Genomic DNA, 26,846 nt, shown 5'->3' on the forward strand with positions numbered 1-26,846 from the left:
ACAGGTGGGTAGTGTATACAGCGTGGATATACTGGGCAAAGGGATGATTCATGTCCTGAGTAGGACAGAGCTGGACAGTGTGAGATTTTATCATGCTGCATAGAACAGTACACAACTTAAAACTTATAAATTGTTTATTTTTGGAACATTCCATTTAATGTTTTTGGACTGCGGTTGACTGAGGGTCACAGAAACTGTGGAAAGCTAAGCCACAAATAAGGGGAACTACCTCACAATGCAAATATGCCTGCCGTCACAACTCTTGCATAGCATTTTACTGGAAGTCTAGGCTAGTATAGTATACTAGGGCTGCTATGACAAAGTATCACAGAGTGGGTTAAACAACAGACATTTATTTTCTCATGGTTCTGGGGACTGGAAGTCTGAGATCCAGGTGTCAGCAGGTTAGTTTCTTCTGAGGCCTCTCTCCTTGGCTTTTAGGTGGCTATCTTCGTCTTCTGTCTTCACATGTTCTTTCCTCTGGGCATGTCTGTGTCCTAATCTCTTCTTATAAGGACATCAGTCATATTGGATTAGGCTCATCCTGATGACCTTATATAATAACCTAATTACCTCTTTAAAGAAAGATTCTCTCTCCAAAACAGTCAGAATCTGAGGTACTGGGGCTTAGGACTTCAACATATGAACATTTGAGACCATAATATGCAGCATGAAAAAAACAGGCTCAAAGGATTAGAATAGAGGAAAACAATATGACTGGACAAAAAAATGGAAAAATATATAAATTTTAAATTTGCTTAAATTTGATAAAAATTTAGCAGGGTTGCTACTGGATATAAGAGCAATAAACCAAACTTAATAATAAGCTCCACACCAGTGAGAACAATTAGAAACTAGTATTTAATAAAATGCATTTCATAATAGAAACAAGAACTATTAGGTACTTAAAAGCATACCTAAAGAAGATATACAAAACATTATTAAATTTTCTTTTTAAAAAGACAAGTAAATGGAGAACTATATCATGTTCATATTGGTAATAAGCCATTTCCTTATAATAATGATTTTCCAAATCTATCTGTAAATGCAGAGTAACTCCAATAAAAATCCCAACCAAATTGATTCGAAATTAACTTTAAAAATTAATCTCAGTAAAGGCCCCAAATATTTATAACAATTCTAAAAAGGAAAGAGGGGGAAAGAGGGGGAAAAAAACATTGAGTTGAGAATAATGGGGTTTATCACATGTTAAGATTAGAAATAGAGCTATAATAAAGTAGTATTGCATCATTGCAAAGATAATTTTCAAAACTAGATCAAGGTAATAGAATATAGAATTCAGAAACAGATCCAGGCATATTGGATAGATCTACAAATCGCTGGCAAAAAGAGTGACCTCTCAATCAGATGTTTGAATAATTAATTTTCCATGGTGGGGACAAAATTAAGTCTCAAATTTACTACCATATACAAAAGCTAATTTCAGATGGATTAAGTTCTTATTTGTGACAAAAATTCTATAAGATTACAAGCAAAAATGGGAGGCATAAGAGTTATTTTTTTAGATAAGACACATAAAGCAAAACTCAAAATTATCGGCAGTTTTTACTAAATTAAATATTTTAAGCTTTAGCATCAAAAGACAGTGTAAGCAATGTTAAAAGATGTATAATGGACAGGAGAATATGCATGCAACATATTAACAGAGTAGAGTAAGTGTCTTGTAGAAAGTCATGTAGAACTCCTTTTTTTATCTTTATAAAAAAGATAATTGGCTCAATAAGAAAAAAATAGACAAATGTACCTACAATGGCCACTAAATATATGTAAAGGAGGTCAGCCTTACTAGTAAGTAGGGTATGCAAATTAAACCAATGATATGATACTATTTCACACCCATCAGATTGTTAGCTTCCAGAAATCTGACAATACCAATAATTAGCAAGGACAAGAAGAAGGAACCAGGTAAGAATGTAAATTGGTATTTTATTTTTTAAAAATTTTTTGAGATAGAGTCTCTCCCTGTTGCACAGGCTGGAATGCAGTGGTGCTATCCTGGCTCACTGCAACCTCTGCCTCCTGGGCTCAAGTGATCCTCCAACCTCAGCATCCGGAGTAGCTGGGACCACAGGCGCACACCACCATGCTCAGCTAATTTTTGTATTTTTAGAAGAGACAGGATTTCGCTATGTTACCCAGACTGGGGTATATTTACTTTTGAGAGAAACTTGTCAATACCTAATAATGTTGAAAATGCATATGAGGAATCCTTCTTCTAGAAATGCATACTAGAAAAATGTTTTTGTGTTTGTGACAGAAATCCTATATATCAGAGCCCCCTGACCTTCTCACGAAGCTTCATCTGTATTTACAGCCGCTTTCCCTCACTGATTGCTCACATTACTGGCTGAGCTCTGCCTCCTGTTAGATCAGCAGCAGCAGCATTAGCTTCTCATAGCAACCCAAACCCTATTGTGAACTGGCATATGAAGGATCTAGGTTGCATGCTCCTTATGAGAATCTAATGCCTGATGATCTGTCACTGTCTCCCATCACCTTCAGATGGGACCATCTAGTTGCAGGAAAACAAGCTCAGGGCTCCCATTGATTCTACATGATGATGAGTTATATAATTTTTTCATTATATGTTACATTGTAATAACAATAGAAATAAAGTGCACAATAAATGTAATGAACTTGATGATCCCCAGAACATTTCCCCTTCCCCCTTCCCAGTCTGTGGAAAAATTGTTTTCTGAGAAACCAGTCCCTGTTGCCAAAAAGAGTGGGGACTACTGCTATACATGTTTCTTGAACATCAATTGTAGTAGCAAAAATTTGGGAACAGTATGATGTCAGTCATCAGGGAAGTGAATGAAAGATTTGTAAAATAGAGAAACCCAGGCTAAATGTAGAAATACAGAGTTAAAATGAATAAATACATTTTAGCTATGTGTATTAACATGAGTAGACCAAGAAAACTTAAGGTTGAGTAAAAGAGCAAGTTGCAAAATAATATTAACTGGCAGTCATTTAAAGTGCAAAGACCTTTTCAAAGGTCCATGAAGTCAAAACTATTTTCATCATAATACTGAGAAGGTAACTTGTTTTATTTACTGAAATTCTCTCATGAGTATATGGTGGAGTTTTCTAGAGGCTGTTTGGTAATGATGCCATTGCTCTACCAACTAATAGAATGTGTGTTTGTGTATTCTTGTGTTCTAAAATTTGTTTTCATTTTCAAGTAAATTAAATATTGATAGATATAACCCATATAAACAATATATCTTTTGGGTTCATAATATTTTTAAGAATGCGAAGAGTTGCCTTTCAGAACTGCTACTATAGACAACTGCTATGTAGCCATTAAAATGAAAATGAAGAATATTTGACAGGAAAATATGCTTATGATAATATAATTAAATGCCAAGGGTGAGTTATAAAACAGTATGTAGAGAATGATTTAATATTTGCAACAATACCAAATTACTATATAAATATGCCTAGCTAGGAAATTGGACTAAAAGAATGTTAAATAAAGTGTGTGTGTGTGTGTGTGTGTTTAACTTGCCACCCCTAGAGACTCAATTAAGTTTGGTTTAAAACTTGTTTGTCATCCCTGTATTACAATTAGTTTTTGTTTTCTGTACTTACTAATTTTTCTATAATATATATGTATTAACTGTATAATTTTATTAAAATAGTACTTATTTAAGAAAATTGTGTGACTCCTTTAAAAGGCAACTGTGATTCTAGGAAACTGAATTTAATTCAGCAAATATTTATTTTCTGCCTACAATATAATTCTAACACTAACCACTCCGAGGTTAAGCATAGTGCCTAACAAGACTGCCCTCATTTCAGATGCTTGTTGCAAGTTTGGGGGCTCCAGGCTACCCACACTCTGACCTTACTGTCTACAAGTCTGAGAGGTTGCCACAGCTCCCCTCAGGTTTAATCATTTGCTGGAATGACTCATAGAACTCAGAAAATGCAGCACCTACGTTTATGGTTTTATTAGAAAGAATACAGAGTAAGACCAGCCAGATGAAGAGACAAGGCAAGGTCTGGGAAGGTCCTGAAACACAGAACTTCTATGCCCTCTTTAAGAACATGGAGTTGGGGTGTGTCACCTTCCTTGCCCAGCAGCATGTTCACCAACCAGAAAGCTCCACTGCGCTTGGTACCTAGAATTTTTACTAGGATAGGCATGATTGATTGAATTATTGGCTGTGTGACTGAACATTATCTGTAGCCTCTCTTCTCCCCAGAGGTCAAGCTACAGGCCCAACTCTCTAATCACAGTTATTCTTTCTAGTAAGCAACTCCCCTCCTGAGTCATCTTCTTAGCATAAACTCAGGTATGAACCAAGGATTTATAATCTCCTTCTAGGAACCAGGGACAAAGGCCAAATTCTTTATAATATAGCACTGCTGCATACGAAACCAAGCTGGGAATTGGGCTTAGGGAGATTCCCAACATGGGTGAAAATATAAAGATTTTAATAAATTTTAGAAGTTCTTAACGTTAACAGAGAAGACAAGATGAATGTGTTGATTGGATGATTTAGACCAGGAGAAACTAAAATATTACTAAAATAAGCTACTTGGAGTCAGTAAGGGTCTGGCTCTGTCATTTATTAGCTCTGTGACCTTGGGTGTTACTTACCCACTTTAAGTCTCGGTAAAATATGCATAATGAGGGTTGTTTTAAGAATGGGATATTGTATGAGCCTATTGCCAGATACATAGAGGGCACACAATAAAAGCTAGCTATGATTTTTCAATCTTACATTTTGATTTTTCAGTCTTACACTGTAGCTGAGTTTAAGCTAGAACAGATGAGGTTGGAAGACATGGAAACACTAAAATAGAGAAAGATTAGTTAATATTTATACAGTTACAATAGAAATGGTATAAATTAAGCTACATAAAATGTGTTTGGAATGTTGTTTGTTAAATTAAAAAAAATTTTTTTGAGACAGGGTTTGTTGCCTAGGCTGGAGTGCAGCGGTGTCATCGTGGCTCATTGTAGCCTCCACTTCCTGAGCTCAAGTGATTCTCCCACCTCAGCCTCCTGAGCAGCTGGGACTACAGATGAATGCTACTATGCCCAGCTGATGTTGGCTTGTTTGTTTGTGAGACGGGGTTTCACCATGTTGCCCAGGCTAGTCTCAAGCTCCTAGGCTCCAGGGATCTACACACCTCGGCCTCCTGAAGGGCTAAAATTATAGGTGTGAGCCACCGATCCCAACCCAGAATGTTTTATTAAATCTCTTACTCTGACAAAAATGTTTGAGTTTACTGTTGCCTAAACAATAAATATCCCAGATTCTTATTTCAATTTGGACCTGAATTATTCTGTGCCATTGCTATACTATAATTAGATGCACTGATTATCTGGTGGCATTTTTTACTTGCAGTGCAGATATAGAAACATAAAGAAAATGACACAAGAATCCGCATATGGGCTTCAAGGCGTCCATAAATCCCCTAAAAATGCTGTTCCGGCCAGGCATGGTGACGCACGCTTATAATCCCAGCACTTTGGGAGGCTGAGGTGGGCAGATCACAAGGTCAGGAGTTCAAGGCCAGCATGGCCAATATAGTGAAACCTTGTCTCTACTAAAAATACAAAAAAATTAGCCAGATGTGGTTGCGGGCACCTGTAATCCCAGCTACTTGGGAGGCTGAGGCAAGAAGAATTGCTGGAACCTGGGAGGCAGAGGTTGCAGTGAGCTGAGATTATGCCACTGCAATTCAGCCTGAATGACAGTGTGAGACTCCATCTCAAAACAAAAATGCTGTTCCTGCCTTTGACATACCAAAAATTTTCTTTTCCTGCTAGCTCAGCTTTGCAGTTAAAAAAAAAATGTATAAATGTCAGAAGGCATTTTTAGGTACAGCTTCATTGGGAAGGATTTGTCTGAAATGCTTCCCAAACTTGAATGTATGTAAAAATTAGAAGATCTTGTTAAAAATGCAGGTTGTGATTCTGTAGGTCTGTGATGGGCAGAGATTCTGCATTTTGCACAAACTCCCAGGTGATGCTCAAACTTTTGAGGCGCCACATGCACTGGGTAGTGGGGATCAGATCTGAAAATAGAAGTGGGTTCTATGTTTGTTTCATGTGTTTCTAAGCAGACTAATTTTATTATTTCAAATTATCTCACCAAATTTCAAGTTCTCTCACCAAATCCTTTAATCATTTTTCTTCACAATTAACCAAATTATAGTTTTCACTTAGTTGTTTTTAAGACTATCCACAATAAATTCAAAATTGATTTAGTATATGAGTAATGATTCAAATATTTAAATTCTCCGATATTTTTTCAGCAGCACTTGATAGATTGATTTTTTTAAAAAAGGACAAGCTAAGCAGCAGTTGAAGTCTGTGTTCTTTAATATTTAAGTTAAAATTAGGAACAAATTGAAACAGTGACCACAATAACTCAATACCCATTTTTCTGCTTCATCCAATGTCATCATTCTTTAAGTCACTAATCATTAAAATACTCTTCATTCTTTTCTAACATAATCCTTTGTTCATTTATTTCCTCTACACAAAGCCCTCTAAATCCAAATATGTTACAAAGAATAGACATTACAGGAAGCCAGGTGACATGACCATCTCTGACCTTGATATGGAAATCCACGTTTTTCCATGGCTTTCATAAAATGATCCCTTTATAACTGGCTCCAGAACTTAAAGTCACCATTTTATCTTGATTTGGCTGTCTCATATATAACCTGCCGTTATTAAACTTATCTGAAATTTTAGGTATCTCTAATTAAATTTAATGTAGCCTCTTCATCATTTCTTTTATGTTTGAACTGTGCGCAAATATTGGGTTGCGTGCTTGAATGAGCCACAGGCATAACATACGATAAATAATGCCATGTTTCAGGTCTTTAAAGTGGAGAATTTTGCATGGACATTTAAACATGTTTTTGATCTATTTTATAAGTAAGTGGTTTACCAATTCATCAGTAGGATAATAACTTCTGTCACAGGAATTAAATCAAATGCTCGCAGAAACACCACCAGTTTGGAAAGGTTCATCAAAGCTATTTCGAAATCTTAAAGAAAGAGGTGAGTTAACCTTAGTACTTGTCCTTTTTTAAAACTGTATTTTATATGCTGTTTATATATGCATATTTTCTCATACCTAAAATAATTTTAAAATTATATGTATGTGTATGCATAGAGAAAAAAACTAAAGAAGAAAACAGCAAAATATTAACATTTCTGGGTATTAATGTGGTTCTTGGATAATTCCACCCTCCATTAAAGGTGGTTTTCATGTTATTGTTTATGTATTATTTGTATCTTCCAAATTTCTTTTACAACTAAATGGACTTACATAGTTTAACAAATTGTTCTATAACCGTATTGAAAAGTATTTTTATATTTACCCAAAGAAAGCATTTTACAAAAATACTAGATCTTCGCCGGGTGCGGTGGCTCACACCTGTAATCCCAGCAATTTGGGAGGCCGAGGCGGGTGGATCACGAGGTCAAGAGATCGAGACCATCCTGGTCAATATGGTGAAACCCCGTCTCTACTAAAAATACAAAAAAATTAGTTGGGCATGGTGGCGCGTGCCTGTAATCCCAGCTACTCAGGAGGCTGAGGCAGGAGAATTGCCTGAACCCTGGAGGCGGAAGTTGCGGTGAGCCGAGATCGCGTCATTGCACTCCAGCCTGGGTAACAAGAGCGAAACTACGTCTAAAAAAAAAAAAAAAAAAAACTAGATCTTCAAAGGTCAATTTTTCTTTCTTGCATTTTGCTCTGAGGGAATTATAGATATTCCTAAAGTAATCAACAGGAAAAATTTAGTGGATGTATCCTTTGACAGCCTACTTTGGACATGTTTCCTTTAAAGGCAACACTTACTGCAAATATACCTGTTTCAACTTGCTTTATTATTAATATCAATATAAGGTTGATTTATTAATTTATGTATTTCCTGGCAATCAAGGTATTTGGCTTTTATTGTAATTTTCTTTTACAATGTACTTTTTTACACATTTGTAGAAAAAAATTATTAATGTTTTTAATCTTAAGTAATGTTTCTTGGAAATACATTTTTTTCTATTCTCAAATATAGGAATATGCAAAATAAAAATATTAAAGAAATTATATAAGCAATTATATTTTCCCTTTTCATCAGTTTTAACCAATATTGGTCTGACAGTAATGTGCTTCAGCCTGAAGATAAATACTTTGAAGGAGTAGTTATAATTCATATATTTTATTTAAGTAGAATTAGAAAGTTCAAATTGCTTCCCCATGGTTTACATAGAATCTGAAAAGAAGAGACACCATATCTTTTATTGTAGGCGTTTCATAAGTAAGATTTTTAAATCTTGAAGAAATCTAGGCCAAAATGTCTTAAAAAACTCTTAGAAATTTTTTTCATAGATGTTATCTTAAAAGATTGCCATTCAGATCTTAGGGTGAGATAATAGGATGAGGAAATTTCAAATCTCGGAAGGATCAAGTAAGGATGGGGAATTTCAAATATTTTTCTTAATATACCTCATGGGATAATATAAGTTGGATCAAATATAATCCGAGAAAAATAATGCATGGAAGAAGGAATCTGTTTTTAGTTAAGGGAAGGGTTTAATCTGGAAGTCCTAGGTTTAGACATGTCCTAATCCTTCTCATGTTATATGCAGGTTTGCGTTTTCTTCAGGGGATAGAACCTATTCTGTGCCATATGACGAAAATGTTCTATTTCTGTGCTGTCTCATATGGTAGCTACTAGCCAAATACGGCTATTGAGCACTTGAAATGTGACTAGCATAACTGAGGACCTTAAGTTTTAGTTTTATTTGATTTTAAATATTTTAAATTTAAATAGCTACACCCTGTAGTACAATGCATATCTATATCATACCGATACGATCATCAGGGTAATGCATGATCTCAGAAACTTTTAGAATCATTAGGTGAAATAGAGAAGTAAAAAGAGCCTTGCTTTTTCTTAATAGTGATTAAGTGGCAGAGAAATTTTAAGACTAAATCTTTAGAGTTATTGAAGACTAATTTTTATTTTTATTTTTATTTTATTTATTTATTGAGCCAGGGTCTCACTTGGTCACCCAGGCAAGAGTGCAGTGATGCAGTCATGGCTCATTGCAGCCTTGACCTCCTGGGCTCAAACAATTTTTCCACCTCATTTTTTGATTTTTTGTAGAGATAAAGTCTCACCGTGTTGCCCAGGCTGGTTTCAAACTCCTGGACTCAGTCCTCTTGCCTCGGCTTCCCAAGGTGCTGGGATTATAGTGAGCCACCTCACCTGGCTGAAGACTAATTTTAAAATTAAAAGTTTATCTACTTAAAATATTACCTAGTGAGAAAACATTATGCATTTAAACACTAAAAATTATATGCATTTATGAAAACATATAGAGAATTATAACTAGCCAACTCTAATGTGTCATGTATAGGAATTTAACAATGTAATGCTTTTAAGGAACTTCCCTTAAAATTTGTTTGGATTGAATTTTCAAAAGAAACCTAGTTGACATCTTTCTTATCCTCTGTTTCTAAAGATCACACCATTACTATATGCCTAACATTTTTTTTTTAATCCTGGATGCCATAAATAAATTGAAGACATAGATTTGTAGTATTCCAGTTTTGTAGTTGGAAAGCATTAAAAATATACAGTTCAGTATATTTTTATTACTTCAATAGTATTTTCTCTTTTCCTTGACCATTTTTATTAAATTATTATAATGTATCATGAGTTTCACTTCATTTTTCTTCCCTGTGGTTTAAGTTGCCTCATTATCTATGTAGTCTTACAGACAAGTGCCTACCATGATAGTCATGGTCAGGACACTTAATATTAAGTAGTCCTTTACTTGAGAGAAATCTTGAGTTAACGATCAAATAAAAGATGCATAGCAGCTATTAAAATTCTTTATACCAACCAACATCTCCTGTGTATTCTACCAGGTCAACTAGAACAACAGTTAGTGAGATGGGATTATGGAGACAGAATGCCCATTTCCCATCCCATTTCCTTTTCCTCCGCTTCTTTTATGCTTTTCTTTCCTTGTTTTAGGGATCCCTATGGACTCTTAAGTATTTTATCTTTATATACATTGACCATTCCAGAATCTTTCTACCATAACATTCATGGCAATCAACCAGAACTATCTGTCTATAGGTCACAATATTCTAGTATAAACAAAAGAAGGGAATGAATGCTTTCAGGGCCTCCTGGGTAGTGCCCTTCACGTCTCTGACAAACTGCCTGACAGTGACTCCTCTTCTCTTTGTTCTGTAACAAAGAAGGCAGCCTCAAAGAACACCAGATAAATGGAGTTTTAAAGTTCACAATCTGGTTAATTTAAGGATTTCTATACTCTTTTACCAAGCATCAGAACTATCTGGTATCTAAATAACTATTGTAGATACATACTCCTGCTGTTAATCTTCTCACTATCTACTTGGAAGGTCAGTTAAAGCACTAAATCTAGTTTTGGGTGTTGTATTCCAAAAGCAAGAATTCAAATAACGGAATGCACATTTTTATTTACTTCAAACACACTCCTTTTAAAGTTTGTAAGTTTGGAGTTACAGAGAACTCAGGATGTGATGTACAGAAAGTATAAGCCATTTAGTTACAATAAAAACTTCTTGGAGTAAATTTAATAGAAGCATTGAAGATAATTTGAAAGCCAGAAAAGTGACTATAGAGCTTTATTCTTAAAATGCAAAGCAAAAATCAAATTTCTAAGCAACAGTGTCTAAATGTTTTATCCAAATGTTACTAAAGAGTAATTAAGCACTTTCCAGTGTTAATTAACCATTTCTAGGCTTTTTATTTTTACTTCTTTTTTTTTCTTTTTTTTTTCCTTTAAGCTCTGTTGGACTTGACAACCTTTTCATTTTAAGTTAACAGTCATGCATTAGAAACTAGCAACAAGTTTAAAAGTTACTGCTATAAGTATACATTATGATTTTGCTTTTTTTGCCAATATATTTGAGAGCATAATGATTTTATATGGGTTTCTACAGAGGCATGTGGAACAATTAAGTAAAATTAAATTTGTTGCTTCATTTGCTATAATTTTATAATAATTATTTAAAATAATATCTAGTATCTGTTTTCAAAACTATAAGCTATTTATAGCATTTATTGCTATTAGAATAATATTTCATACATATAACTGATACTATTTTTCTTGTAGGTGTGATTTCTTACACAGAATATCTTTTTCTTTTATGTATTTTAACAAGTAAGTATACTTATTAAATTTATTTCTAGATGCAGCTTTATTTTTTAAACAGAATCTCACAAAGCAGATCTTTCTTAGATTCTCTTACTCTTGAAAATCAATATCGGTGGTGTTCTGCAAAATTCATGTTTAATGCCATAGAAAAATGCTAAGCATAGCACTGTGAAGAGTCAAAAACATAAATGTTACAACTTACAGTATAGTAAATAAGTGCTTATAAATTATAAATTTAATACTATATATCAATTCTTCTGGCTTTAACCTACCTGAGACTCCAAAGATCATGGCATATAATAATTTGTAAATTTCCTACTGTACTCATTTGAATCATATTTTCTGTAAGACTGATGTGAGAAAGTGAGTGAGTCTCTTGAGTCTATGAGAATACTCATTATTCACATCCAAAACTTTTTCTTCCTCTCATGTGCAGCATTTCTTAGGAAATGTATGAAGGGTTTGCTAGGTTTTCAGTTAAATTTATTTGCATTTAATGAGAAAATTTTGTTATAGTTTACTGTGTTCCAGCCACCTGGCCTTTCTGTTCCTTGAAATCCCACCTCAAGGATTTGTACCTTCTGCTTCCTGTGCCATCAGTACTTATCCTCAAGATCCCCATGATAATAAAGATCCTTCAGGTTTCCTTTCAAATGTGAAGACTGAGCAAATCCTTACTTGGCCAACCTCTCTAAAATAGCTCCCTCTCTCTTTATATCTCTTTAATCTGTTTCATTTTCTTCATATCAGACTATTTGGAAGTATTATTGGTTTACATGCCCTTGTTTGTCTCCTGACAGTTGAATGCAAGGTCCATTATGGCAAAGATTTTATCTTATGTGTTCATCTCTGTATTAACGACAGTATCTTGCACATGGTACACTAACCCAAAAAGTAGTTAGTAAATGAATGAAGAAAGGAATATATGAAAGAATATTGCTAGTGGAATTTCCAATTGTGAGGATTTGTGGCGATGCATGGAGACAAGAACATCAATAAAACTGTCATTAGAAACAAATCTAAAAATACCTTGTACTTCTTTGATTAAAAAATTCACACCACTGTGTTATTCTTAACTTTGCAACATTGAGGAATGATGTTAACATTTTCTGTTAAAGTAACTTTTGAGAAGAAGGAATGTGTACATGCACTCACATATGTGTTTCAAAAATTATCTTCCTTTATTTTTTTCTCTTGGACTTGTCACATTGCTCACTGCCTAGACTGAGCCAGTTTATCAAGACAGGGGATGCAAAAAGAAAGAGTAGTTCACACTGAGCTGGCTGTGCAGGAGACTGGAGTTTTATTATTACTCAAATGAGTTTCTTGAGCATTCAGGGATCAGAGTTCTTAAGGATAATTTGGTGGGTAGCGGGTGGGTGAGTCGGAAGTGCTGGTTGGTCAGGTCAAAGATAAAATCATAGGGAGTCGATGCTTTTTTCTTTCGCTGAGTTAGTTCCTGGGTGGGGGCCACAAGACCAGATGAGCCAGTTTATCATTCTGTGTAGTGCCAGCTGATCCATCAAGTGTGGGGTCTACAAAATATCTCAAGCACAGGTCTTAGGTTTTACAATAGTGATGTTATCCCCAGGAGCAATTTATGGAGGGTCAGAATCTTGTAGCTCAAGCTGCATGACTCCTAAACTATAATTTCTAATCTTGTGGGTAATTTGTTAGTCCTAGAAAGGCAGTCTAGTCCCCAGGCAAGAAGGAGGTTTGTTTTGGGAAAGGGCTCTTATCATCTTTGTTTTTAACTGTAAGTTCCTCCCAAAGTTAGTTTGGCCTAACTAACTAAACAAGGGCCAACTGAATGAACACAGCTTGGAGGTTAAAACAAGATGGAGTTAGTCAGTCAGATCTCTTTCACTGTCTCCATATAATTTTGCAATGGCAGTTTCAGACTTAAAATGAATGAAAATGTTAGTGCTAGTGCTGAAGAGCTAGTATTGTACATTTTGTAACAGGGCTACCTGTCGTTGATCCACTCTGCAAAGGCATAGTAATGAAGCGAGTCCAGTCAATGTTGCTACCCTGAGAATTAGAGCGGGTGCGAAGGAGCATCTCCAAGATGTGTTGAAAAGTTAACTTGTTTGCCAGAACAATGATGGATGCAATATTAATAGTTAAATTATGTACCTAAACCGGCAGTGTGATAGGCAAGAATAAAAATAATGTTGGCTAGGAAAGCCACTTGAGATGCAACAGGGTATAGTTTAGGAGTGTCAGAAAAAACATATATAGTGGATTTTGGCACAGAAAGGTTAGGATCTTTGGGTGCTGTGAAACTTTCTTTGGAGTTTAGGTCTCACCAACAGAAGCTTCTAAGAGTGTGAATTGAAAAATTATGGGATATTGTTTAGACTAGAACTAAGAAAAATGTGAGAAGAGGGCTGGCAGAAGGTGAGCTACATCAACTTGGTTACCTGTCTATAAGTGTCTCCTCTTTACTTTGTACTGTATTTTTCCCTCCAAACAATGCTTGTAAGGAGGACTTATTTTCTCTATGTATTTTCAAGATCTTTTTAAATTTTTAAACTTGGATATAGAGAGAAATGGCATAAATTTGTATTTTTTTGTCAAAGAAATAAATGAAAATGAAAGTAAGTTTAGATTCCTAAAATACATGCAAGAAGTGAGCTTGCATAAAGGACTGGCTTCTGTTTCTGTTATTTTCAGAGACAACTGTTACCAGTTAAGAAAGTAGGACACTATCTGTGCCTCTCTTTCAGGTTCAAGATTTCACAACAGGTGGTAGCAAATGTATCTGTGGGGGGTCCCTTTTTAAACGTTGTGCCCCTCCCCCACAGTCATCTCAAAAGAAAAGATCCAGTGTTTTGAGAAAGGCATGTCCACTGAGCTTCTCTTTGAAGGACACTTAAAAGTTTTACGTCCAAGTTTTCTCCTTTATGCTCTAGAAGTGAAAAGGAGAAAGAGATTGAACCTCATTATTACAAGGTTCATGAAATTGAAGCATTTCATAGTATGTCAAAGTCTGTCTTTTTCAGAAAAGCAATAGTTCCTTGTATTTTGGGGGAATTGGTAATTACATACTCAGTTTTCTTTTGTTTTATATTTCTGTTTTTGAAGCCTCTAGAAGTTTATAACATTTATTTTCATATGTCATTTCAGTTAGAATTTTCCCAAAAATTGGAACTAGTCCATTGTGTCACATTTTTTTTCTGCCACACAGAGTAGCTGAACATATTAAATATATTTAAAATATGATGAGTTGATATTTTCCTTTTAAACAAACCAACAGATTTTGGATAAGAAAGAGAAGTACTGATTTTTAGAAATAAGGAAAGTATTCAAATTTTTCTTTCAGTGCTATGCAACAAGTATCACAGCAGTACTTTTAAAGTGTATTATCAATTTGTATTAAGTGTACTAATATGTAAAGCAGAACTATATATACTTTCATATGCTTTTATTATATTTAACTATATTTAACCAGTAGTAACATGTTACTTTTAATTTCTTGGATAAAGAAACTTTTTCTGTACAGAATGTAAGTAACTTTACAACAAATTATGGATTTTGTACTTTAAGATACATTTTTCCATTTTATGAATACCTTCTTTGTTTTTTCTGGCAGAGCCACATGCAGGGTTCAGAATAGCTTTCAACATGTTTGACACTGATGGCAATGAGATGGTGGATAAAAAAGAGTTTTTGGTGGTATGTATGTTATATGCTCCATTTTATCAATAGTTAAATATTGCTTACTTAAAGTTTTACATTTTTGCCTTCTTGGCAATACTACTGTAAGGAAAAGCTTATGCTTTTGCCTTTATTTAATAAAGTATATACTCAGGTATTTGAACAGCATTTATATTATACAAATATAAATTACATTCAGTATATGATGATTATTGTTGTTTTTACATTACCTAAAAGTGTGAAATGTATCAGGAGTTTTCTGTTGGGTGGATAACAGGCAGTCCTCAGGTTATATATGCCCTGTTAATATTCAGTCCCCATCATTTCAGCCACCTAGGCACAACTCCTTCCATAGGAGCTTCTCTTCCTTCTCAATATAGGATTCATGATTTTTTTTTCTTTTCTTTTCCACTTACTCCTGCCTTATATTTCAGTCTTGTTCCCACTTCCCTGTTCCTTTCTCTTATCTTTGACCAAAGGCTGATAGTTCTTAGGTATTTACCTTTTGACGTTTCTTTGACTGGTCCAGCTCTGGTGCTGGTCTGATAGTGACTTCAGTTGCTCACTCAACTTCCCATACCCTCCTTCCAGAATTTTTCTCTTTCTTTTTACCCATGTATTTTGCATCTTTTTTTGTGACAAAATGGTTAGTCTGTTTTTTTTCTTTGAAATAGAAAAAATATTAATTTCTTTCTTAGAGTAACATACATATTACACTCTGTCTTTACCTACACTCTCCTAGTAAAAGAAAGGGAAATCAACAGTCATTTTTCTTTTCTTCTTCTTTTTTTTTTAATTATGGCCCTACCTGCTGAACAGCCATTTTATTTTCTACTTTTCCTTTGTAACATAGCTGTTTAAAATTCCTTAGAAAACCTCTGAAAGAGCTTCATATTTACTTCAGAAGCTGAAACTAAGAAGTCTATGACATCATTCTTTTTCTTAGTAGGAAAGAGAAAAGAAAAATCCTCATCAGAAGCTAATTAGTAGCCATTCAAAGGGAAACAATCAGACTAATTACTGGGATTTATCAGAAGGCTTAAACTGTCACCCACGCAGCCCTTGCCCAGGTGTAGTCCCTGAGCCAAGCCACTGGAGCTGGAGCCTTCATTTCAGCATTTGGCAGAATGATGGGGAGATGGCAGTTTTCAATTTGATGACAATAGTTATACATGTGTTTCTACCATCTGAAAATGGCCAAGTTTAGTGTCATTTTCTTATGAGAGTGCACAACTGTATTTTAGGAACTTTCAGAATGGGTCTGGGCCTGTTTTTTCTACGTAACATTGTATGTCTACACTGCCAAGTTCCATCCCCCAGACTTCAAGTAAAAGATTAACTTTTGGAACTCAGTTCATTAGAAGTTGCCTGTGTGGATGTCTGCATTTTAGAGATGAAGTAAAACTGTAACATTAAGTACATTTAACCTAATTATGGGTTACCAATACCAAAGGATATATTTTCTTAGTAGAAAAAACTGAAATCAGAAAATGTATCTATAGCTGTTTAAATGTTCTTGGTGGATGAAGCTGTTTTTTTGTTTTTGGAATATACCTGGTCCAGAATAGTATATTCTGGTGCCCAGAAACTCTTGTTGGATATTTGATTCTTGATTGCTTTCTTTGTCAGCTACAAGAGATATTCAGGAAAAAAAATGAAAAGAGAGAAACTAAAGGAGATGAAGAAAAGCGTGCAATGCTGGTAAGAATACTTTATAGTAGCTTTAGGTGGATTTTCTAGGCAACAATTATTTTATTCATGTTAAGAAACAATAATTAAAGTTTGTAACTTTGAAGCTGTCCCTTTCTTGAAAACTTTATCTAAAGTTTTTATGTAGAAAAATTGCTTCAGTATTTATATGCATTGATATCAATATTTACTTCAAATATTGATATTAAACATCTGTATCCATAATCATTCATTAAATCATTTTCATCCATATTGTTATCTGTGAGATTTGAAGGGTATATCATACAATAGATTAATACAGATCATTATGCATGTAAAAATTTAAAGGTGAATTGCAAAGATTTAATTATAATGTGAGAGAATTTAGTGGTAATATAAAAATATGACTGTTGAAACAAATACAAGGAAATACTTTTTTTTGCATTCTTAGAGGGATATATATATTAGAGATTGTTCTCCTGGGGTATATAATATTTTCATCTTTTTCTGAAGTTAGAGTTAAACAACCATTGCCCTCCATCTTCCTAACTAGTTTTCTTTTTGTCTGAAGTATTTCAGCCTGACCATAGGCCAGGTTCACGTAATAAAAATAACAAACAGCTACTAAGACCTTACCATCAGGCACTATTCTAGGTGCTTTCCATACATGTCTCATTTAATCCACCCAGCAGTTCTCTTATTATCCATAATTATAGATGAGAAAACTGATCATTGGGAAGGTTACATGTCCAAAGTTACATAGTTATTAAATGGCAAAGCCAAAGATTTGAACCTGTGTTTGGCCAGCTCCAAAACCTCACTTTTATCTACTCTGATATATTTCTTTGGTACTTAGGTAACTAGAAATACAATGAATTTTGTTGGCATGTAAATGATAATTATTTTATTTGCAAATTAATGGCCCTGTGCAGTAGTTTAATTGTCCTACATGAAATTCAAATGATTAACTTCAGAGAGCTAAAATTTTATTATTCTTATTGTTATAAGAATATGCATTAGGTTTTTCTTAACATAGATTATCTATAGCAGATGTGTGCCATATTCAATCCCAATAGATTTATGAAGTATACATTTATATTTAGTTGAATAAAAGCAGATTATCAGGATTGTGTAGCACTTACTGCTTTGTAGGATATTTGACTATGCTGTAATTCTCAGTAGTCATTGAACATCCCTCAGTGTACTATTGACAAAGGTTATGGAAGACAGTCTTAAAAAAATAAAAGAATTGATTGTAATGTTTGTCAAGTATTAAAAGGGGCAATAGTAGTTCTCTACTTAATTCAGGTCTCATGGTTTTCAAATTGTGATTAATAAATCCTACATGAATAGCCCCATAAATGCAACCGTTAGAGTATTAGCAAAGGAGACTAGAGAATTTAATACCTTCCTGAATTTTATTTCCTGTAGATAATATACTAAATGAGTAAATGGTTAAAAATTAACTGTGATAGGTTAACTTTGATAGATTACCTCTAACTATAATTGACTGAATAGGCAAGTTGTTAATAAAATACTATTTAAGGAGGTTGAATAATGTTAATATATCTATTGATATACTTTAATGATAAAGTAGATAGTATTTCAATGGATATAAATATAATTGTTTTATTTACTTGTTTACTTATACTACTTCCAGAGAGGACTTAAGCATCTTACAGTAAAAATACAGTAGTATTCTAATCATTAACATTTACTAATCTAGCCATCAAGTAATAAAAGGAGATTTTAAAAAAGGGAAAAATAATAGCAGACAATGCACACTGGGAAAATGTACAATGTTAGCACAAAAGTTAGCTCTGAGCATCACTGCAGCCAAGGTATAAGAAATTTAATATTGATTTAATGCAAATATTTTATAACAGTGATATAGTAAAACCTCATTAACTTAGATTAATTAGGGAAAGTTCATCTGAATTATAAAGTCTAAATTATACCAGCATACCCTAAATTGTATTATTTTACTTTTATATGGGTTAATGAACCATTCTCTAGCAAATATATGGGGAAGGAGACTTGTTTTAAAGAACAGATTAAAATAACTTTTAAGTAGTATATAATTTGTTTATATATAAATGAATGCTTATTAAAGTCTTTGATATCCACAGATACCTCAGAAGTATTCATTTTATATAACTTAAATAGTGCTTCTAAAATCTTCCTTTTATAATTTAGCTATCAGAACTCTTCCTTAAAACAATTCAGAAATAATATTTAGTACAGAAATACAGCTCTCTACAAATTACTGTGTTTAGCAATAATGACAGTTAGTGTTAACATTGTTAATTAATCACATTTTAAATAATGCAAATCTGAATCAGGGAGGTGTTATTTTATACTACTTTAGTTACCAAAGATTTTATTTATACTACTTTACTTAGAAAAGATTATGTAAAATGTAAGGCGATGTTATCAAGGTGATGGAAATGACAATAAGATTCCGCATATTCTTATAACATTTTGCTGAGTGTTGAAGCAATTAAAATTTAGCTTATTGTGAAAATATATTAATTACATAAGAGAGATAGCATAGAACAGGCTCAGGAGTCAGATTTTTGGGGTTTAAGTATTAGCTTTGCCACTCATTACCTGGGTGACCTTGGACAATGTCCTTAACCTCTCTGTTCCTCGGTTTTCTTCATTTATACAATGGGGGCATTAGGAGTAATGACCACATGTGATTAGTATGGAGGTTAAAGCACATAGCCACTTAACCATATGAAATATAATAAACACTCAAAAAGGTTAGCTAATAGGAAAACTTAAAGTTATTCTTTAATTAGTAGAACCATGCAGCTACTTTAAACTGAATTTAACATACCCAAATAAAAATTACATCAAAACTAAAGTTAAAAATATATGCCAAAATAAAACTGCGCTTCAGAAGGGAAAAGATAAATGAACATCACATTTCTTGGGACACTTACTATGTGCTAAGCTCCATGCTATGCTCATTGTAAATGTTACTCGCATTTAGTCCTCATGACAGTTCTACCAGGTAAGTATGATACCTGCTTTGCAGATAAGAAAACAGTCTCAGAGAGATTAATGTGCCTAATATCACAGCACTGATAATAGTATAGCAGGATTCTAGCACAGGTCTCTCATACCATTTCCACTGCCATGCTGCTGCATCTGGATTTCCCCCATGCCATGTAGCATTGCGGAAGCATGTCCAAATCAAACTGCATACTTAAGGACAACATGTTTTACTAAAGCAGTAGTTCTATTAGAAGGTTAAAATGAAATGGTTGAAATGAGCACAAATTCATTTAATGTTTAATTATCTGAGATTTTTAAAACTTTGCTACTCATCTTTAACATTTATCCCACTTGTTTGTGTGCTCTATATAGAATGTAGCATAATGATTTGCCCTTCCTAATTGATTATTTTGTCGTCTTTTTCCTTTTTTCTTTCGCTGTACTTGGGTTCATTCTGAAATATGACACTTCATTTGGCCCTTTGTGCTGTATGTCAGCGTCTTCAACTTTATGGATACCATTCTCCTACTAATAGTGTATGTACAATACTTTAAATGTTCTTTATGTATATTGCCCTCACCTGTTATACTTGATAATGTTATTTCTTTATATAAAGCTAGATCTGCTGTTTTTAAATACAATGTTTTGGAATTTATTGACTACAATAGGTGCAATGAAGCCATAATTTTACATTTAATTCCTAGATTTATGGGAACACTAAAATATGCAGAACAATTGTGTATCTTTAACTTTAGATTAAAATAAGGAAAAGGTAAGTGTACAACAACTAAAACATAATAATTGAAATTGTATATTTTTTGGCAGTCTTTGAAGAGTTATGTAGGGAGAGCAGATTCTCAGGCTATCTTCCTGCAGAACACAGGTATTTTGTGAACCAGATCTATTCAACTTATAGTACAGTCTTTGTTTAATTCTAATAAAGAAGTGTCTCTATGGATAGGCTTTTTTCAGTTTTCACTTTTGCTCAAAAATTTTTTTTAAAGCCTTTGTTCCCTGCCTGTTTCCTCTGGTCTACACAAAAATCTGGTGTCAGCTGCTACTTGATATGTTTGTATCAGTTTATCATATTATTTCTAAAGAGAATAATGATTTTCAGACTCCTTGTCTTGAAAAAATTGAGAATTTCTGTAGATGAATTTCCAGTTGTACTCTTCTCCTTATGCTGAGCTTTCTTCATTCTTTTCTCCAAAGAAAGTCAGCACTTTAGGTTAGCCTAGCTACTAAAGAACAACAGGCCATGGCCTTTTTTGAATGTAAACATGTGCAGGTCACTTAATTTCCCCAAGGATCCCTAAGCCTCCTAAAAGGATCCCTCAATTTATAGAAATTCTACCCTAGGAGCTTTTGAATTCAGGGTCACTGATTTAACGTTACCTGCTAAAAGTGTTCTAGTTGTAGTGTACAATTCTAAAAGTAGATATGTTGTCTCCCAATCAAAATTCCAAACTATAAAAACTAATTCTTGCTACAGATTTAAATACCTACTGGAGGCTGATTAGCATAAAGTAAACCTAAGATGTTTATCCTCGTCATACAAAATGGACCTAGAATGGGTTGGGAAACAAGCCAAGTCCATGGGATCCATATAACTAATTGTTTTGATTACTTACAAGATACTTTAAATATTTTCTATAAACATCACTACCCTTTTCCATTAAATAAAGCCTGTCATTTCCTTTAAAATTTTAAAGGATTATTCTGTTAATGATTTTAAAAATTTCTAGAATGTATAAGATGAAGATCACAGATTATAATGCCATATTCCCTGTAAATCTTAATAAATGTTAATAATACTTAGGACTTTATGATTTATATTTCTAATGTAATATGCCATCATTATATGAACCATTTTTCTAACTTTGACAACTTCTATTTTTCCCTTAATCTCATAAGTAATTTTTATATGAGTGATTATGCATTTTTTTAAAAAATTGCATTTCAGAATAATATTACTAAAAGAAAATAGATGCAAATATTGCTCTAGTTTAAACTATATATGCAAATTACAGTCACTCAGACATTAAGAGAATAATATTGAGAAGCAGACTTAAATTGCAAATTTCATTTACATTATACCTGTTTAATAAAAAATATTTATGATTTTACATTTCATTGTGGTAATATATTTTGTCTTTATATCATTGTATAGAAGATGGCTTTTTCTCACATGTAAAATGCACATTAAGGTGATGTAACTTGATGTCACTTTTATACACAGTCTTAAATGTTACATGATTTTTCAACTCTCTTAGGAGTTTACTTAGTTAGATAAACTAACTTTACTTCCTATGATAGAGACATTTTTGTTCAATAAGGGGTTACTATTTTCATAAACTACAAGCAAACAGGGAAATTCATTTAAAATTAGAAAAAAATTCCAACAGCCTGAAAATGTATATGAAATATCATTGATGTAAGTATTACATAAATCTATTAGTATGGTGTTATGAATTAACTAGGAGTTACCTGCTAGTTTCCAGAGTTGTGAATTAACTCAAGAATCTAATCTGAGTGTAGATCACGGAGCTGGATATAACCTAAGAGATTTATAATAGCCAGTTTCTACCTTTAGCAAGAAGTTTCCTCAAGGAAAGCAGTGACCTGCTTGGCTTTTTACTATGGAGATAGAAATTCTGTGGTCTCTGGAGTAGACTGTTCCAAAATTTAATCACTCTTACAGTAGAGTCTGCCTATTTTCCATCACATTGTTTCCTGCTACACTGTAAGAGTGAGCATACACCTTCGTATTGATGAAGATAGCTGTTGCCTTATAACCTTTTCTGTTCCAAATAACCCTGATTCTTTTCATATTTCTCATATGGCCAACTCTTAATTTCATCATTGCACAGTGATGAAAAGAAGTACAAACATTGAAATGGATAAATAATGCCAAAAGTCAAGTAGATTTGAGTTTGGCATGCATTACAGGATTTTTAAAAAGATTGTTCTGAATTCTCCTAGTTTCATTGCCGACAGAAAATATACCAGTTTTTATACCAAGTATTTGATGTATATTGAGACTTTTTAATGGACTAAAACAGTATTGATATTCCTAAATGATCTGTATTTGAAAAGAATGTGTATTCTCCAATTTGGGGTATGGGGTTGTAATATATACTAATATCTATTACCAAGCATGTTAGTGATGTGTTTTAAATCTTCTCTGTCATTACTAATGTTTTTGTCTGCTTGATTTTTCAACTAGTATGTTAAATTACACATCATAATGGATTTGCTAACTTCTACTTAGAATTTTCTTAATTTTATATATTTTGAATTGTTGTTACCTGTATAAGATTATAGATTATTTATATTGTCTTAGTGAATTGAATCTTCTATTATATGCTATCCCTAGATCTCTAGAAATGTGTTTTGCCCTAAAATCTCTTTTAGTTATCAAAATAAATACACTACCTACCTCTATTTTAATGTTTTGTACTACTTTGTTTTTTCCTGTAGTGATGACGAAGTTTTCTCTGAGTTTTAAAATATATTTTAGTTCAGGAATTTTCTATAATTAAAATGTAAATATACAATAAAAATAAAATTATAACCATCATATAGATCAAGAAATAAAATACTGCCATATACCATGAATCCCCTTCATATGTGTCCCCATTCGTAATCCCTCAGTGTCCTTCAAAAGATAAACACAATCATGACTTTTATGTAAATCACTTATTTGCTTTGTTCTGTGGTTTTATCAACTACTTAGGGATCCTAAAAATGTAGTTTAGTTTTACCCCTTTTTGTACTTTATATAACTGGAATCATTTTATATGACTGTTTCTGTCTCTTGTTTCTTTGGCTCAAAACCATGATTTTGTATTTCATTTGTGTTGTATGTAGTCCATTTTTTTTGCTGTAAACAGTGGCGTTCAAGCATTGCGGTCTTGTGATCCCATTACATTGTTGAAAGTTGTTGAGGATCCAAAAGAGATTTTGTTTACATAGGTTATATATTATATATTCACCATTATGAGAAGTTAAAACTGAGAATTTAAAAATATTAGTCTATTTTAAAACAATAATTTAAAAAGTCAGTATATGTTAACATAAACAATTTAGGAAAAGTGACTTCAAAAATGCAGGGAGGAGAGTGGTATTGTTTTACATTTTTTGCAAATCTCTTTAATGTCTGGCTTAGTAGAAGACAGCTGGTTTCTCATAGCTGTTTTTGCATTCAATCTGTTGCAACATGTTATTTTGGCAATAAATACTGGCAGTTGTTTATTTTGAGGTAACAGGCTCAATCGGTTCATTTTCTAAAAACATGTCTACCAGATACTGAAGTCTGAATAACATGGTTTATCTATTAGTTGTTCAAAGTGGTATCTCATGAAAAAAGTGGCTAGTTCAGCTTGCAACACAAACCATCATACACGTGTTCTTTCTCAAAACAACATGGTACTTCAATATGCAGCAGTAGTGCTGTATGCATACTTCCTGCTCATTACACCAAATATTAAAAAGATACTCATTCTTCTATGCCTCTTAATTTCTCTTTTATAGTTTTTGCCATATTTTTAACTTTTCATGCTGCATTCTGTATAATTCTTCATATTTATCTTCTAGTCCATTAATTCTACCAGAGATATATAATCTGATATTAAATTTCAGTGGCTAAATTTCGAAGACTTTTTTTTTTTTTTTTTGAGACGGAGTTTTGCTCATTACCCAGGCTGGAGTGCAATGGCGCGATCTCGGCTCACCACAACCTCCGCCTCCTGGGTTCAGGCAATTCTCCTGCCTCAGCCTCCTGAGTAGCTGGGACTACAGGCACGTGCCACCATGCCCAGCTAATTTTTTGTATTTTTAGTAGAGACGGGGTTTCACCATGTTGATCAGGATGGTCCCGATCTCTTGACCTCGTGATCCACCCGCCTCGGCCTCCCAAAGTGCTGGGATTACAGGCGTGAGCCACCGCGCCTGGCTCGAAGACTTTTATTTGGCTATTTTTCTAAGAGTATAATAATTTCTGATAGTCTTTTTTTTTCCTGAATAATCGTTTCAAATCTAGCTTCATACTTTTTAAAGTTATCAGACTTATTTTGTATTCCATGTCTAATCATTTCAATATTAAAAGTCTGAACATCTGGTTCTGTTTGTTTCTGCTGGGTCTCACTTAGGGTAGCTTATGTTCTTATGTCTTTAGCAATTTTGCGTTGTGAGCATACATTTGTTAGAATGTCTCTGTTCGGATTCTTTAAGGACTAGATTATGGGTATGTTCTTCCTGAGAGGATTGTGTTTAGTTTTCTTTTTCTTTTTTTCCTATGACATACCTAGGGTGAAGTCCCATGTAACTTTAAATAGGTCTCAGATTACAGTTTTTAGGGCCTTGGTTGTCATAGTGACACGAATTATATAGTTTTAATTTGCATGTGTGTGTGTGCACGCATGTGTGTGTGTCTGTGTTCAAATATCACTAATAGCAAAGACAGTTTACTGTCTGTTCCTATGAGCTGTTATTTTATTTTTCCCCTAGTTTGTTTAATCTCTGAATATACCTTCTCAGACCATTTATTCAGACAGGGTATTTGCATGTCTGAACATGGGCAACTTTAGGGAGCCATTATTCTGCTTACCACAGTGATATATTAACCATCTCTAAATCAGTCTTCTTTCCTCCTAACTTCCTTTTTCCTTCCTTTCTTCCTTCTCTATTTCCTTCTTTGCTTCCTCCCTCCCTTTTTTATTTCCTTCCTTCCTTTCTTCCTTCCTTCCTCCCTTCCTTTCAGTCATATGTATCCTGGAATGCCTTGAACGGGGTCTTGCTTTGGCTCAGACAAAAAGGCATCGGGAAATTTAGACCAAAACTACAAAGTTTAAGGAAGTTCTGTCAATGATAGACTCTGAACTTAAGCAGAAAATGTGTCAGACTTTCAGGGCACACTACATCCAGGACATCGTTTTGCCTGTGCCATTCATTTGTGAAGTTCTGGGCTACCTATCTGTTTATTCTTTTACCTCTTTCAGTGAATGTCGACACACTTAACATGACATCTGGTAAAGGGGCCAGTAGCTCAGATAGCAAACAAAGATAACCAAGAAAACTTCAGGAAGTCTTTGCAAATTCGCCTACTAGTTACATATCAAAGCATCATAGTTATCTGTTTCACAGCCTTCACAGTGCCCAGTTACACCTGGGCATTTTTCTGTATCAGCCTTTCCTTACTTAGCCTGTATGAATAGATATGTTCTGGTTTTATTTGCTTTGCATTTCTTGCTGTTAAAATCTAGTCTGATTTTCATTGCTACTTTAAGTTTATGTAAAATATCCTCATTATATTATATTTTCTTGGTGATAAAACTACCTACTAGTTTGCATTTCTGAGAATTTACTCTTAATTTCATCATTCAAATTTTTGATTAAAAAATTTAAAACTATCTCCAGAACAGATACATCTATAGGAATCAGCGAGTGTGCTAGGTATATCACCGATTTATTAGCTATTTTTTCCTGCAGCAGTAGTTGCTGTAAGGATATTGTTTCTGCCCTCAGAAACTTTATAATTATTTTTAAAATGATGTAAGATAAAACAAAAACAAATATATCCAGTTACAGCAATTCAGTAGTATATTCTAGCATAAATCCCTGAGGCTAAATGATGAACTGGAAAGCTTTCTGCAGCGGCTAAATAAGAGTTTTTAAATTTAAAAAGTTGTATATTATCCTGATAGATAAATACACATTTTGAAAATATTTTCAAATATGGGAAATCAAAAAGAAGAAAATTTAAAATATCCTAACCCCATCATTTGGAGATAATTAATATATTTTAATATAGTTACTTCTTTTTCTTGCCCACAAAATATATGGTTGGTTAAACTAATTTTCTCTCTTAATATGTTGTAAATATATTTGTGTGTGTGTGTGTATGTGTGAGAGAGAGAGAGAGAGAGAGAGAGAGTGGACAGTGTTTGGAAGTAAGGACGAGGCATGGCTTCACAAAGTGAATCATTCCTATTACTCTCCTAATAGTGCCCAGTTAGCCTTATTTTCTACTTTGGTGGGTTTAACGATCCCTTTCTTTATCACATACTAACCTTCTGAGATGCAGTTTTAAAAGTCATCCATCAGACTAAGCATTTAATCTAGCTATTATTTATTGAGATTATTCCATACCTATTTAAAAGAAAATGAACTGTATTAGTTGTATATTTAGCTAGTTTTACCTGTTTAGTTTATAATTATATGCTTAGTTAAAGCTTATATAATTATTAAAGGGAGTGATGCAGATTCTCTGTCAGTTTGCTACATTTATAGTTATGGT

The 26,846-nt window shown here is 33.6% G+C and overlaps 1 protein-coding gene across 8 annotated transcripts in view; it reads left to right on the forward strand.

The window, feature by feature from the left end:
- The window catches only part of MICU3 (mitochondrial calcium uptake family member 3), a 95,474-nt gene that overhangs the window by 43,540 nt on the left and 25,088 nt on the right, over positions 1-26,846 (forward strand). For 6 of the 8 annotated variants that reach the window (XM_021665098.2, XM_021665101.2, XM_012435258.2 and 3 more), the window contains exons 4-8: positions 6,976-7,054; positions 11,177-11,224; positions 14,814-14,896; positions 16,508-16,579; positions 20,047-20,085. In XM_021665098.2, coding sequence (XP_021520773.1) covers positions 6,976-7,054; positions 11,177-11,224; positions 14,814-14,896; positions 16,508-16,579; positions 20,047-20,085 — 321 coding nt within the window. The remainder of the gene's footprint in view (positions 1-6,975; positions 7,055-11,176; positions 11,225-14,813; positions 14,897-16,507; positions 16,580-20,046; positions 20,086-26,846) is intronic. The other 2 variants (XM_021665099.2, XM_064368633.1) reach the window with 1 other exon arrangement.

The sequence above is a fragment of the Aotus nancymaae genome, unplaced genomic scaffold (genome assembly GCF_030222135.1).
Source record: "Aotus nancymaae isolate 86718 unplaced genomic scaffold, 86718_ANA_hifiasm-v0.15.2.pri h1tg000079l, whole genome shotgun sequence".
In the NCBI taxonomy this organism is placed as follows: Eukaryota; Metazoa; Chordata; class Mammalia; order Primates; family Aotidae; genus Aotus; species Aotus nancymaae.